Raw genomic sequence first — 15780 nt, 5'->3', positions numbered from 1 at the left:
TAGTACCCAAGATGGAGCCGACTAAACTTACAACCCTCTGCGGCTTCTTTCGGTCCTGTTCAGTAGCAACCCCCCCCATACCAGACAGAGATGCAGCCTGTCAGAATGCTCTCCATGGTACATCTATAGAAGTTTTGGAGTGCATTTGTTGATAAGCTAAATCTCTTCTAATGAAGTATAGCCGCTGTCTTACCTTCTTAATCGATATGTTGGGACCAGGTTAGATCCTCAGATCTTGACACCCAGGAACATGAAACTACTCACGCCCTTCACTTCTGATCCCTCAATGATGATTGGTATGTGTTCCTTCTTCTTACCTTTCCTGAAGTCCACAATCAGCTCTTTCAGTCCCTATACACTTCTATCACCCATCAAAAAGGCCTCAAAGCTCTTTGCTTCTTTCTTTACAAAAGAACCAACCAATCCCTCTCTACCACCACCATCTTCTATCTGACAGAATGGTCCTCACCCTGAACAACTTCCCCTTCTGCTCCTCCCACTTTCTCCGAACTCAAGGGGTAGCCATGGCAACTCGCATGGGTCCCAGATATGCCTGCCTCTTTGTTGGCTATGTAGAATAGTCCATGTTTGAAGCTCTTCCCAGTTATATTCCCCAACAGTTTCACCGCAACAACTACAACAGCATTGATAAACTCAGCGTAGGTGCATGAAGCAATCTTATCAACTTTGCTTCTAACTTCCACCCTAACCTTAAATTCACTTGTTCCATCTCTGACATCTCTCTCTCCTTTATTGATTTCTCTGTTTCCAGCTCGAGAGACAAGCTGTCAAACAACATCTTTTATAAACCTACTGATTTTCAATGTTGCTTCAACCATACCTCTTCCTGTCCTATCGCCTGTAAAAATGCCATTCCCTTTTCTCAGTATCTTCACTTCCCCTGCAACTGTTCCCAGGATGCAGCTTTCTGTTCCATGACATCAGAGATGTTCTCCTTCTTTAAAGTATGGGGTTTCCCCTCCTTCCCTTCACCCGTATCTCCACCATTTTCCATACATCTGCGCTCACCCATATTCCTACCGCCTTTAATAGTGGTAAGAGTTCCACTTGTCCTTCTCTACCACCCCATCAGCCTTCACATCCAATACATTATCCTGCACAACTTCCGCCATCTTTGTACAGATCTTTACCTTCTTCCCTCCCTGCTTTCCACAGAGAAAACTGAGTTACAGAGAAAGGTTGAATAGGTTAGGACTTTATTCCCCGGAGCGTAGAAGAATGAGGGGAGATTTGATAGAGGTATATAAAATTATGACGGGTGTAGATAGAGTGAGTCCAAGCAGGCTTTTTCTACTGAGGCTAGGGGAGAAAAAAACCAGAGGACATGGGTTAAGGGTGAAGGGGGAAAAGTTTAAAGGGAACATTGGCGGGGGGGCTTCTTCACACAGAGAGTGGTGGGAGTGTGGAATGAGCTGCCAGATGAAGTGGTAAATGCGGGCTCACTTTTAACATTTAAGAAAAACTTGGACAGATACATGAATGAAAGGTGTTTGGAGGGATATGAGCCAGGTACAGGTCAATAGGCAGAAAAATGGTTTGGCACAGCCAAGAAGGGCCAAAAGGCCTGTTTCTGTAATGTAATGTTCTGTCATTCTATGGTTCTATGGATCACTCCCTCCATAATTCCTTTGTCCATCCATCTTTCCCCACTAATCTTCCTCCCAGCCCTTATCTCTGCAAGTGGCTTAAGTGCTACACTTGCCCATTCACCTCCTTTCAGGGCCCCAGGAAGTCCTTCCAGGTGAGGCAACACACCACCTGCGAATCTCATAGGGTTGCTTATTGTGTCCAGTGCTCCCAATGCAGCCTCCTCCACATTGGTGAGACACGTCATAAACTCTGGGGTCGCTTTGTTGAACATTTCTACACTATATGCCCCAAGTGGGACTTCCCAGTGGCCAAGCATTTTAATTCCATTCCCATTCCTGTTCCAACGTATCAGTCCATGACTGCTTCTTGTTCCAAGCTCAGGTCACTCTCATTATGAAGGAGTAATTTTTCTAACCCAAAACGTAGACTGTTCATTAATTTCCATAGATGCTGCCAGACCTGCTGGGTTCCTTCAGTATTTTGTGTGTGTTACTCTGGATTTCCAGCATCTGCAAATCTCTTGAGTTTATCTTTATCGGAATAGACAATTTTAAAATCTAACTGGTTTCTTCATGAGGTTAGATCAGTTAAATAGCACTTAATCAAATAGGTCAGACAAAGGCATAGTCAAATGTCTTACCTTTTTATAACCAAGATTAGGTTGGGGAACTGCTATCACTTCTTTCAGCAATCTTAATTTACCCCCAGATGACTTCCCACAGTCAAGTAAACTTATTAATGGAAGTGGCATTCTCATCTTCTTTGGGGATTCCTAAAATGAAAATTAAAGATTAATTTAATGGAAATATGAAAGTAGAGAGTATAAAGCAGAGAGTAATTTTCTAGTACATATGTAATTTGAATTGAATATTATAATTTTCAGGTACTTGGCAAACCTATTTTCCCCTGAATATTTAGAAAATTAATAATTAGAGTTATTTAATGTACTATTAATTTGTACTCATTTTGCAGCTGAACTTACACCATTTATATCCAACACCACACTACAGCCAGTATGAACAGTAGAAATGATATATAGACTGATACATTTGTATTAATAGCAAACATCAACATTAAGTGATTGTTAATTTAGCTCAAAACATTGTAACTTCCCTCCTTATAGACGGTAATAGAAATCAGTTTTTGGTTGTAAGACAGAGGTGACAGAGTGGCAAATGAAATGAAGGCAACTGAGTCTTCCAAATGAGAGTGAATAGAAAATCTCTAACATTGTAAACAATTAATATAAGAAATAATTATCAAAGATCATTATCTGCTGAATGACGAGATCAGAGAGATTACTATTTTTGATTCCTCTCCTAGATGGCCCTGTGACTTAAACTAAATAGAAATTATAACATTATTTTATCAAAATAGACAAGATGATAAATGATTTGATGATAGTAACAATAATGGCTTAATAAAAGCTAATAAAATATGTAAACATATTTTAATAAAGTTGGAAGGCAAGTACTGTTCTATTGTTTCATTTACAAGAATTGGATGAGTTCTGAGGTGACTGATGATGCCAATGTGGAAACTGCCAGTTATACTTCAATGTAGTTTGCCTCTCCAACAAAAATTCATTACACTGGGATGACAGAGGTAGTCTGTTGATGCTTTTCTGAAAGGCAAGCTTATCTTATCCCACTTCTATATGTCCTTACAACTACCTGCTTTGAGGCCCTATCATGTTCTTACAGCTATATCCTTTAAGGCCTCATGATTTACTTGTTTTTCTAAGCGAGCCAGTTTGCTCAGCTGGGTTATCTTTATCTCTATCCATCTGCACTATTCCACCTATTATCATCTTTCAAGTAACCTTGTTAATACCTTTATTAGAATATTAGTGCCTGAATATTATAATTATGTGTCTGAAATTCCAAGCTTCATTGTTTAAGTAGAGTCACTAAAATAGTTTCATGAATAGCCCATGATGTTGTGCCGGCCCTCTAATTTACTCCAAGATCAGTCTAACAGTTCCTTCCCACATAACATTCCATATTTCTATCACTCATGTGACTATCTAAAAGTCTCATAAATGTTTCTAAATGTATCTGCTTCTACTACCACAACCAGCTGTGTGTTACCACTCTATAAAAAATTCTACCTCTGACATCCCCCTATACTTTCCTCCAATAACCTTAAAAGTATGTCTCATATTAGCCATTGGGGCCCTTGGCATTGCCTCTTATCATCCTATATACCTCTATCAAGTCGTATCTTCTATCATCCTCTTTTACTCCAAAGAGAAAAGCCCTAGCTTGCTCAACCTTTCCTCGTAAGACAAGCTCTTTTATTCAGGTAGCATCCTAGTAAATCTCCTTTGCACCCTCTCTAAAGGATCCACGTTCTTCCTATAATGAACTTAAAACAATAGCGCAAGTGTGGTCTAGCTGAAGTTTTATAGAACTGCTACATTACTTTGTGGCCTCTGAACTCAATTCCCAGACTAATAAAGGCCAATACACCATATGCCTTCTTGTTTACCCTATCAACTTATGTGGTTACTTTGAGACATGTATGCATTTGGAATACAAGATCCCTCTGTTCCTCTACACTGTTAAGAATCCTGAAATTAACCTTGTATTCTGCTTTCAAGTTCAACATTCCAAACTGTATCACTTCATACTTTTCCAGATCAATAGGATGCAGAGATGGGCTAAGTTGCAGATAGAGCTCAATGACCCTTCACCAACCTTCTACATGATCAATAACCTTCCTTTGTATAATCTACAAACTTACTAACCCACTCTTCCATTTCCTTATACAAGTTATTTATAAAAATCCCAAAGTGTAAGTTTTCTAGAATAGATCTCTGTGGAACACCACTGATCAAGGGCCTCCAAAGAGAATATGCTCTATCTATGCTCCATAAGCAAGCCAATTCTGAAGCTATGCAGCCATGTTTCAATTGATCCCATGCCTTATGACTCTTTGAATGAGCCAACCATGGGGAATCTTGTTGAATGCCTTATGAAAGTACATATATATCACATCCACTGTCCTACCTTCATCAAATTGTTTTGTCTCTTCCTCAAAAAAGTCTATCAGATTCATGAGGCACACTCTACCCATCACAATGCCATGCTGACTCTCCCTAATCATACTATGCTTCTCCAAATTCTCATAAACCCTGTCCCTAAAAATACCTTTCCTGCCACTGATGTATTTGTCATCTTCCAATCTTCTGTTACTACTTGTGTGGCCAGTGGGAACATGTGTCTTTTGTTCTTGTGACATGTTTCTACCTCTCTTATCAACCATTTATTCTTCACCCTATAATTCTTTTCCTGCCTCAATGGAACACCTTATCCAGAACCCCATACAAATGCTCCTTAATCGACCTCCACACTTCATTGAGAACATCTGTTTCCAGTTTATGCTCCCACATTTCTGTCTAATAGCATCATACCAAGTCCTCCCTCAATTAAATATTTTCCCATATTATTTCGCTATCCTTTTCCAAAACTATGCAATTCAGGGAGATGCAGTCACTGTCCTCAAAATGTTCATCCACTGAGAGATTTGTCACCTCACCAGGTTCACTGCCTAGTACCAAATGTTGTATGGCCTCTCCTTGTGTTGGTCTGTTGTGTCGAAAATCCTTTCTAAACACGCCTCACAAATTTTGCCTCATTTAATCTTTTGCATTAACAAGGTGGCAATTAATGTCAGGGAAGTTGACAACAACTCAGTAGTCTGCCTTCTGATCTGCTCCTATATATCCCTATTGCTATTAGTGGGCAGGGCTATAGAATACCCTCAATAGTGTGATTTCTGTTTCTGACTTCCACCTACATTGACTCAGTAGATGATCCACAGCTGTGATACTATCCCTGATAAGAATTGCCAATCCCCCATCTCTATTACCTCCTTTTTTGTCACTTTTGAAACATCTAAACTTCAGAATATCCAGCAGCCATATCTACCCTTCTCTCTGTGATGGTCACAATGTTGTAGTTCCATGTACTGATCCATAGTCTAAGTTCATTACCCTTGTTTGTGATACTTCCTGCATTAAGGTAAACACATTTCAACCCAGCTAACTGACTGCATTTATGCCTTATCCATTACCTGTCTTTCCTCACAGTCTCCTTACACATTGCATCTGTCTTTATACAAACTACTCCATCATTTGTCCTATCATTCTGATTTCCACCTCCCTACTAACCTTGCTTAAACCCTCCCTAACATTAATTCAAAATGTTACCACTCTGTGAGTGTAAACTGCTATATTTATCAAGGATCTTTAAAGGCAACCATTTTTACTTTTTCTTATAGAACTATTTTATCCTTAAATATTTTCTTATCCAAACTTAAAACCTATGTTTTCCTTATTAGACTTTATGGAAATTATCACCTTCTAAACATTATCTTCATTAATTACAAACATGCCCATTTTTATTCAAGTTTCCCCCTTCAAGTAGAGTCAATGAATCAGCTGTTGTTCTTATCATTTTTTTAAATTGAAGAACTAAATTCCATCAGGTTATATTCAACTATTTTTACAATATTTTATACCTATAATCTAATTATCTATAAATTTAATTTTCTAGACATTTGTACAAATAATAGCATTTATCATACTCATTTCATAGCTTCTGATATAATATATAACCACTGTTGCTTTATCCATGTTTGTCTTCAGAATCTCACACCATGTTCCCATATAGCCTGTATTCATAACAGTTTGTACTCCACTTAGCTCAACAGATTGTTCAAATATCATTTACCCTTGAGAAATAATATTCTATATTATTAACATTTCATCTCTACACAACTCACTATTACAATGGATGAGAGTGAGCTGCAAAGAGATGACATAGTAATGACAATGTTAATACAAACTCCCATTACACAACACTTATAAATTTAATCCTCTCCCCCATTACCTTTATAACTCCACTCTAGAATAGCATTGTTATTTTCTTCATTTCCCTTTCCCTCATCATTTTGGATCATTCTCCACAAGATATTCACTCATCTCATTCTTATCCATTCAAGAATGCAGTAATATTTAAAAAATGCAGTGTTGCTTTCTGAGTACTAATTTCATTAAAGCCTAAACAATATGATAAATATTCAAAATATAATTAACGGATAATAATTTAAAGTTACACAAACAGGTAATGGGATACAAACTGATTAAAGCAAGCAACCTTCTGTGATATTGCAGCAGTAACAAATTAGATTTTATACTGCTCCATCTGCTTGTTTTCCATATGCAGTAGTAATTAATATAATAAATGCAAAAAGAGAAAGAGAAAGTTCTCCTACCTCTGCTTGGTTCAGTGAAGCAATGTATAAATATAAGTGGGTCTTCTGTAGTTTGGCTGCAGCTTTGGCCATTGCCAGTGATACCACACCAATTGCTACACTGCCAGGAAGTAATGTTTCCGGTGGGTAACGGGGATTGATTGTCTTTTCTGGAACATTACTTCTTTTGTCTGCAAATTAAGTTATTAATATGAGCTTCCTGGCTAATTTTAGACCATAAGACATAGGAGCAGAATTAGGCCATTTGGCCCATCAAGTCTGCTCTGCCACTCAATCATAGCTGATCCTTTTTCCTTGCCTCAGCCCCACTCCTCAGCCTTCTTCCCATAACCTTTGATGCTGTGTCCAATCAAGAACCTATCAAGCTCTCCCTTAAATACACCCAATGGCCTGGCCTCCACACCTGCCTGTGGTAATTAATTCCACAAATTCTGCACCCTTTGGCTAAAGAAATCTCCACATCTCTATTTTAAATGGATACCCCTCTATCCTGAGGCTGTGCCCTCTTGGCCTCGACTCCCCCACCATGGTAAACATCTTTTCCATATCTACTCTGTCTATGCCTTTCAACATTTGAAAGGTTTCAATGAGATCCCCTCATCCTTCTAAATTCCAGTAAATACAGACCTAGAATCAAAATTTCTTTGTATGATAACTCTTTCATTCCTTGGATCATCCTTGTGAACCTCCTCTGAACCTTCTCCAATGCCAGCACACCCTTTCTTAGAAGAGGAGCCCAAAACTGTTCTCAATACTCAAGGTGGGACCTCACCAGTGCCTCATCTCTGGTTTTGTATTACAGACCACTTGAAACGAATGCGAACATTGCATTTCCCTTCCTCACCAGTGACTTTACCTGCAAGTAAAATTTTGGGGTATTCTGCACAAGGAATCCAGAGTCCCTTTGCATATCAGATTTTTGAATTTGCTCCCCATTTAAAAATGTTTTCTACTACCAAAGTGCATGACCATGCATTTTCTAATATTGTATTTAATTTGCCCCACTCTCTTGCCCATTCTCCTAATCTGACTTGGTGCTTCTGCAGACTACATGTTTCCTCAACACTACCTGTCCCTCCACCAATCTTACATCATCTGCAAATTTTGCAACAAAGCCATCTATTCCATCATCTAAATCACTGACAAAAGTGTAAAAAAGCAGTTCCAACACCAACCTCTGAGGAACACAACCAGTCTCTGGCAGCAAACTGGACTTTTTTCTTCAGTTCTGCCAAAAGGGTTTTGGCCTGAAATGTCTACTGTGCTTTTTTTCATAAATGCTGCCTGGTCTGCTGAGTTCCTCCAGTATTTTGTGTGTGTTACTTGGATTTCCAGCATTTGCAGATTTTCTTTAGTTTCAGAAAAGGATTCTTTTATTCCTACTCACTACCTCCTACCAATCAGCCAATGCTTGAACCATGCCGGTAACTTTACAGTATTATCATGGGCTCTTAACTTGGTAAGGAGCCTCAAGTGTGGCACCTTGTCAAAAGGCCCTCTGAAAGTCCAAATATATAACACCCATTGCATCCCCTTTATCTTGCCTACATGTAATCTCCTCAAAGAATTCCAAAAGGCTCATCAGGCAAGATTTTCATCTTAAGGAAACCATACTGACTTTGTACTATCTTGTCCTGTATCACCATGTACTCTATGACTTCTGCCTTAACAATTGACTTCAACGTCTTTCCAACCACTGAGGTCAGGCTAACTGGTCTATAATTTCCTTCTTGCTGCCTTCCTCCTTTCTTAAAGAGTGGAGTGACATTTGCAATTTTCCAGTCCTTTGGCACCATGCCACAGTCCAAGGACTTTTGAAAGGTCATTACTAATGCCCCCACAGTCTCTACAGCCACCCATTTCACAAGATCACAGAAAAAAGAGCTGAAGCAGGCCATTTGGCCCATTGAGTCTGCTCTGCCACTCCAACATGCTAAATTATTCTCCTATCTAGTTCCAATTTCCAGCTTTATCCCCATATCCCTTGATACCCAGATTAATTAGATACCTATCAATCTCCTCCTTAAAACCCCCTCAATGATCGGGCCTCCACAGCTGTTCGTGGCAATGAAATCCATAAATCCATGACCCTCTAGCTAAAAGAATTTCTCCTCATCTCTGTTCTAAATGGGTATGCCTGAACATTTTTTGTGCACTTTATGCAGTCCAGTGTAGGTCTGTAATTTAGTGTAGCTTCCTCTGTTTTTTTTTATTACGTAGTTCAGTCTAGTTTTTTGTAATGTGTCATGTAACACCATGGTCCTGAAAAACATTGTCTCATTTTTACTATGCACTGTACCAGCAGTTATGGTCAAAATGACAATAAAAGTGACTTGACTTGACTAATTCTAAGATTGCGGCCCCTTGTCCTGGACTCACCCACCAAGGGAAACAGCCATTCCTTATCTACTCTGTGCAACCTTTTCAACATTTGAAATATTTCTATGAGATCCCCTCATTCTTCTATACTCTAATGAATACAGTCCAAGAGCCGACAAACGCTCCTCATATGTTAGCCCCTGCAATCCAGGAACAATCCTCGTAAATCTTCTCTGAACTCTCTCCAACATCAGTATATCCCTTCTAAGGTAGGGGGCCCAAAACTGCACACAGTATTCCAAATGAGATCTCACCAGTGCCCCATAGAGCCTCATCAACAGCTCTTTACTCTGAGACACTATTCCTCTTGAAATGAATGTCAACATAGCATTCGCTTTCCTTACTGCCGATCCAACCTGGTGGTTAACCTTTAGGGTATCCTGCATGAGGACCCCCAAGTCCCTTTGCACTTCTGATTTTTGAATTTTCTCCCCATCTAAATAATAATCTGTCCGATTATTTCTTCTTCCAAAATGTACAATGTACATTTCTCAACATTGTATCTCATTTCAGAACCCTAGGATGCAATTTATCTGGTCCAGTTCTTTCAGCCTTTTGAGCACCTCCTCCTTTGAAATAGCAACTGTCCTCACTTCTCTTCCCTCACATCTTTCAACATCTGGCACACTGCTAGTGTCTGCCACAGTGAAGACTGATGCAAAATACCCATTTAGTTCATCTGCCAACTCCTTGCCCCTCCGTTTTTATTTCTCCAGCCTCATTTTCTAGTGGTGCTATATCCACTCTCAATGTTCTCTTATTTTTAACATACTTAAAGCTTTTATTATCCACTTTGATATTATTTGCTAGCTTGCTTTCATATTTCTTCTTCTCCCTTCTAATGATTCTTTTAGTTGCTCTCTGTAGGTTTTTAAACCCTTCCCAATCCTCTGTCTTCCCACTAATTTTTGCTTTGTGGTACGCCATTTCTTTTGCTTTTACAAAAAGTTTTGACTTCCCTTGTCAGCCAGTTGTACAATTTTGCCATTTGAGTATTTCTTCATTTTTGGAATACATCTATCCTGTACTTTCCTAACTTTTTTTCCAGAAACTTAAGACTATCGCTGCTCTGCTGTCATCCCTGCCAGCATCCCCCTCCAATTTACTTCAGCCAACTACTCTCTCACACCACTGCAATTTCTTTTACTCCACTGAAATACTGCGATGTCAGATTTTACTTTCTCCCTATCAAATTTCAATCATATTGTGATCACAGTCTCCTAAGGGTTCTTTTACCTTAAGCTCCCTAATCACCTCCTTCCTGTTCATTACATAACATCCAACCAAGTACAGCTGATCCTCTAGTACAGTCAATGACAAAGTGCTCTAAAAAGCCATCTCGTAGGCATTCAACAACTCACTCTCGAGATTCATTTCCAATCTGATTTTTCCCAACCAACCAAGATGTTGAAATCTCCCGTGACTTCATAATATTGCTCTTTTGACATGCTTTTTCTATTCCCTGTTGCAATCTGTGGCTAACATCCCAGTTACTGTTGGGAGACTTATAACCATATAACAATTACAGCATGGAAACAGGCCATCTCGGCCCTTCTAGTCTGTGCTGAATGCTTACTCTCACCTAGTCCCATAGACCTGCACTCAGCCCATAACCCTCCATTCCTTTCCTGTCTATATACCTATCCAATATTTTTTAAATGGCAATATTGAACCTGCCTCTACCATTTTTACTGGAAGCTCGTACCACACAGCTACCACTCTCTGAGTAAAGAAGTTCCCTCTCATGTTACCCCTAAACTTTTGCCCCCTAACTCTCAACTCATGTCCTCTTGTTTGAATCTCCCCTACTCTCAATGGAAAAAGCCTATCCACATCAACTCTATCTATCCCCCTCATAATTTTAAATACCTCTATCAAGTCCCCACCTCAACCTTCTACACTCCAATGAATAAAGACCTAACTTGTTCAATCTTTCCCCGTAACTTAGGTGCTGAAACCCAGGTAACATTCTAGTAAATCTTCTCTGTACTCTCTCTATTTTGTTGATATCTTTCCTATAATTCGGTGACCAGAACTGTACACAATACTCCAAATTTGACTCACCAATGCCTTGTTCAATTTTAACATTACATCCCAACTCCTGTACTCAATGCTTTGATTTATAAAGGCCAGCATACCAAAAGCTTTCTTCACCACCCTATCCACATGAGATTCCACCTTCAGGGAACTATGCACCATTATTCCTAGATCACTCTGTTCTACTGCATTCCTCACTGCCCTACCATTTACCATGCATGTCCTATTTTGATTAGTCCGACCAAAATATAGCACTTCACAATTAATGCTGATAATTGCTTATCAGCATTAAACTCCATCTGCCATTTTTCAGCCCACTTTTCTAACTGGCCTAAATCTCTCTGCAAGCTTTGAAAACCTACTTCATTATCCACAACACCACCTATCTTAGTATCATCTGCATGCTTACTAATCCAATTTACCACCCCATCATCCAGATCATTAAAGTATATGACAAACAACATTGGTCCCAGTATAGATCCCTGAGGCACATCGCTAGTCACCGGCCTCCAACCTGACAAACAGTTATCCAGCACTACTTTCTGGCATCTCCCATCCAGCCACTGTTAAATCCATTTTACTACCTCAATATTAATACCTAACGACTGAATCTTCTTAACTAACCTTCCATGTGGAACCTTGTCAAAGGCCTTACTGAAGTCCATATATACAACATCCACTGCTTTACCCTCGTCAACTTTCCTCGTAACCTCTTCAAAAAATTCAATAAGATTTGTCAAACATGACCTTCCACCCACAAATACATGTTGACTGTTCCTAATCAGACCCTGTCTATCCAGATAATTATATATACCATCTCTAAGAATACTTTTCCATTAATTTACCCACCACTGACGTCAAACCTACAGGCCGATAATTGCTAAGTTTTTCTCTTAGAACCCTTTTTAAACAATGGAACCTCATCAGCAATACACCAATCCTCCGGCACCATCCCCGTTTCTAATGATATTTGAAATATTTCTGTCAGAGCCCCTGCTATTTCTACACTAACTTCCCTCAAGGTCCTAGGGAATATCCTGTCAGGACCTGGAGACTTATCCACTTTTATATTCTTTAAAAGTGCCAGTACTTCCTCTTCTTTAATCATCATAGTTTCCATAACTACCCTATTTGTTTCCCTTACCTTACACAATTCAATACGTTTCTCCTTAGTGAATACCGAAGAAAAGAAATTGTTCAAAATCTCCCCCATCTCTTTTGGCTCCACACATAGCAGTCCACTCTGATTCTCTAAGGGACCAATTTTATCCCTCACTATCCTTTTGCTATTAATATAACTGTAGAAACCCCTTGGATTTATTTTCACCTTACTTGCCAAAGCAATGTCATATCTTGTTTTAGCTTTTCTAATTTCTTTAAGATTCTTTTCACATTCTTTATATTCCTCAAGCACCTCATTTACTCCATGCTGCCTATATTTATTGTAGATCTCTCTCTTTTTCCAAACCAAGTTTCCAATATCCCTTGAAAACCATGGCTCCCTCAAACTTTTAACCTTCCCTTTCAACCTAACAGGAACATAAAGATTCTGTACCCTCAAAATTTCACCTTTAAATGACCTCCATTTCTCTATTACATCCTTCCCATAAAACAAATTGTCCCAATCCACTCCTTCTAAATCCTTTTGCATTGCCTCAAAGTTAGCCTTTCTCCAATCAAAAATCTCAACCCTGGGTCCAGTCCTATTCTTCCCCATAATTATATTGAAACTAATGGTATTGTGATCACTGGACCCGAAGTGCTCCCCAACACATACATCTGTCACCTGACCTATCTCATTCCCTAACAGGAGATCCAACACTGCCCCTTCTCTAGTTGGTACCTCTACATATTGTTGCAAAAAATTATCCTGCACACATTTTACAAACTCCAAACGATCCAGCCCTTTTACAGAATGGGCTTCCCAGTCTATGTGTGGAAAATTAAAATCTCCCACAATCACAACCTTGTGCTTATTACAAATATCTTCTATCTCCTTTCAAATTTGCTCCTCCAATTCTCGCTCCCCAATAGGTGGTCTATAATACACCCCTATAAGTGTTACTACACCTTTCCCATTCCTCAACTCCACCCAAATAGTCTCCCTAGACGAGCCCTCTAATCTATCCTGCCAAATCACCACTGTAATATTTTCTCTGACAACCAATGCAACACCTCCCCCTCTTGCACCTCCGATTCTATCACACCTGAAGCAACGAAATCCAGGAATATTTAGTTGCCAGTCTCACCCCTCCTGCAACAATGTTTCACTAATAGATACATCATCATATTTCCAGGTATCAATCCATGCTCTAAGCTCATCCACCTTTCTTACAATGCTCCTAGCATTAAAATAAATGCATTTAAGAAATTCTCCACCTCCTACTCTTTGTTTATCCCCTAACGGTGCAAACAACTTTACTATCTTTTTCTTCCTTGTCCCCTACATCTTCGGTCTGAGCGCTCCCCTTCTCTATTACCTGCCTATCCTCTCTCACACACTGTCTACTAGCTTTCTCTATTTGTGAACTAACCTCCTCTCTCCTAGTTTCTTCAATTTGATTCCCACCTCCCCCCCCCAACCATTCTAGTTTAAATTCTCCCCAGTAGCCTAAGCAAATCTCCCTGCCAGGATACTGGTCCCCCTAGGATTCAGATGTAACCCGTCCTTTTTGTACAAGTCACACCCACCCCAAAAGATGTCCCAATGATCCAGAAACTTGAATCCCTGCCCCTGCTCCAATCCCTCAGCCACACATTTATCCTCCACTTCATTCCATTTCTACTCTCACTGTCGCATGGCACAGGCAGTAATCCTGAGATTACTCCTTTGCAGTCCTTCTTCTCAACGCCCTTCCTAACTCTTTATAGTCTCCTTTCAGGACCTCTTCCCTTTTACTACCTATGTCATCGGTACCTATACGTACCACGACCTCTGGCTCCTCATTCTCCCACTTCAGGATATCTTGGACACGATCAGAAACATCCCGGACCCTGGCACCAGGTAGGCAAACTACCATCTGGGTCTCCTGACTGCGTCCACAGAATCACCTATCTGATCCCCTATTACTACTGCCTTCCTCTTCCTTTCCCTACCCTTCTGAGCTACAGGGCCGGACTCTGTGCCAGAGGCACAGCCACTGTTGCTTCCCCCAGGTAGGCTATACCCCCCAACAGTACTCAAACAGGAGTACTTCTTGTCAAGGGGTACTCCACTGGGGTACTCTCTAGCACCTGACTCTTTCCCTTCTCTCTCCTAACCATGACCCACTTGTCTGCCTCCCGTGGCCCCGGTGTGACCACCTGTCTGTAACTCCTCTCTGTCAACTCCTTACTCTCCCTGACCAGACAAAGGTTATCAAGCTGCAGCTCCAGTTCCCTAACACGGTCCCTTAGGCAGCTCGGCACACCTGGCACAGATGTGGACATCCGGGAGGCTAGGAGACTCCAGGACCTCCCACATCTGATACCGAGAACAACAAGCTGCCCTCACACTCATAATTCCCCCTTTCCTCAAATAACAGGAAAAATTGAAAACTAAACCTACCTTGCCTTGCCCGGCTTATATCTAACTGCCATCAGGGTCCTTTTATCCTTTCAGTTTCTTAACTCAACCCAGAAGGATTCAACATCTTCCAATCCTATGTCACATCTTTCTACTGATTTGTTGCCATTCTTTACCAGCAGAGCCACACTACCCCCTCTGCCTACCTTCCTATCCCTCTGATATAACATGTAACCTTGGACATTCAGCTCCCAACTACAACCATCCTTCAACCATGATTCAGTGATGGTCACAACTTTATAGCTGACAATCTGGAGTAGAGGAATAAGATTATCCACCTTATTTCTTATATTCCGTGCTCTGAGATCCAACATCTTGAGTTCTGTATTTGCTACCCTTTTTGACTCTGCATCCTTAATGCACTGATATGCGCTCTGCTGGCTGCAATGATGTCCTATCTTCTGCACGCCCTTCCTGACAGTCTGACTGCATGTTATCTTTGCTTTTTTACCATCCATCCTGTCCTGAGTCCCTTCACTCCTCTCTGCCGGATTAATTGAAACCCTCCCCAACAGCTCTAACAAGCCTGCCCGCAAGAATATTGGCTCCCCTTGGGTTCAGGTGCAATCCATGACTTTTGAACAGGTCATATCTCCTCCAGAAGAGATCCCAATGACCCAAGGACCTTAAGCCCTGCCCCCTGCACCAGCTTCTCAGCCATGCATTGATTTGCCATATCATCCTGTTTCTACCCTCACTGGTGCAAGGCACAGGCAGCATTCCAGAAATTACCACCCATGAGATCCTGCTTCTCAGCTTTCTGCCTAGCTCTCCAAATTATTTTCAGGACCTCTATGCTTCTCCTCCCCATGTCATTGGTACCAATATGTACCAAGACATCTGGCTGCTCTCCTTCCTTCTCCAAAATGTGACATCCCTGACCCTGGCACCTGTGAGGCAACATACTA

At 40.5% G+C, this 15780-nt stretch overlaps 1 protein-coding gene across 4 annotated transcripts in view; it reads right to left on the bottom strand.

The window, feature by feature from the left end:
* Window positions 1–15780, bottom strand: part of eno4 (enolase 4) — an 88626-nt gene that overhangs the window by 33766 nt on the left and 39080 nt on the right. For all 4 annotated transcript variants that reach the window (XM_059947930.1, XM_059947929.1, XM_059947928.1 and 1 more), the window contains 2 exons: window positions 6892–7061; window positions 2252–2383 (listed from right to left, as the gene is read on the bottom strand). In XM_059947930.1, coding sequence (XP_059803913.1) covers window positions 2252–2383; window positions 6892–7061 — 302 coding nt within the window. The remainder of the gene's footprint in view (window positions 1–2251; window positions 2384–6891; window positions 7062–15780) is intronic.

Source organism: Hypanus sabinus, chromosome 22, assembly GCF_030144855.1.
Source record: "Hypanus sabinus isolate sHypSab1 chromosome 22, sHypSab1.hap1, whole genome shotgun sequence".
NCBI lineage: Eukaryota > Metazoa > Chordata > Chondrichthyes > Myliobatiformes > Dasyatidae > Hypanus > Hypanus sabinus.
This window is presented reverse-complemented; position numbering and strand designations above follow the sequence as displayed.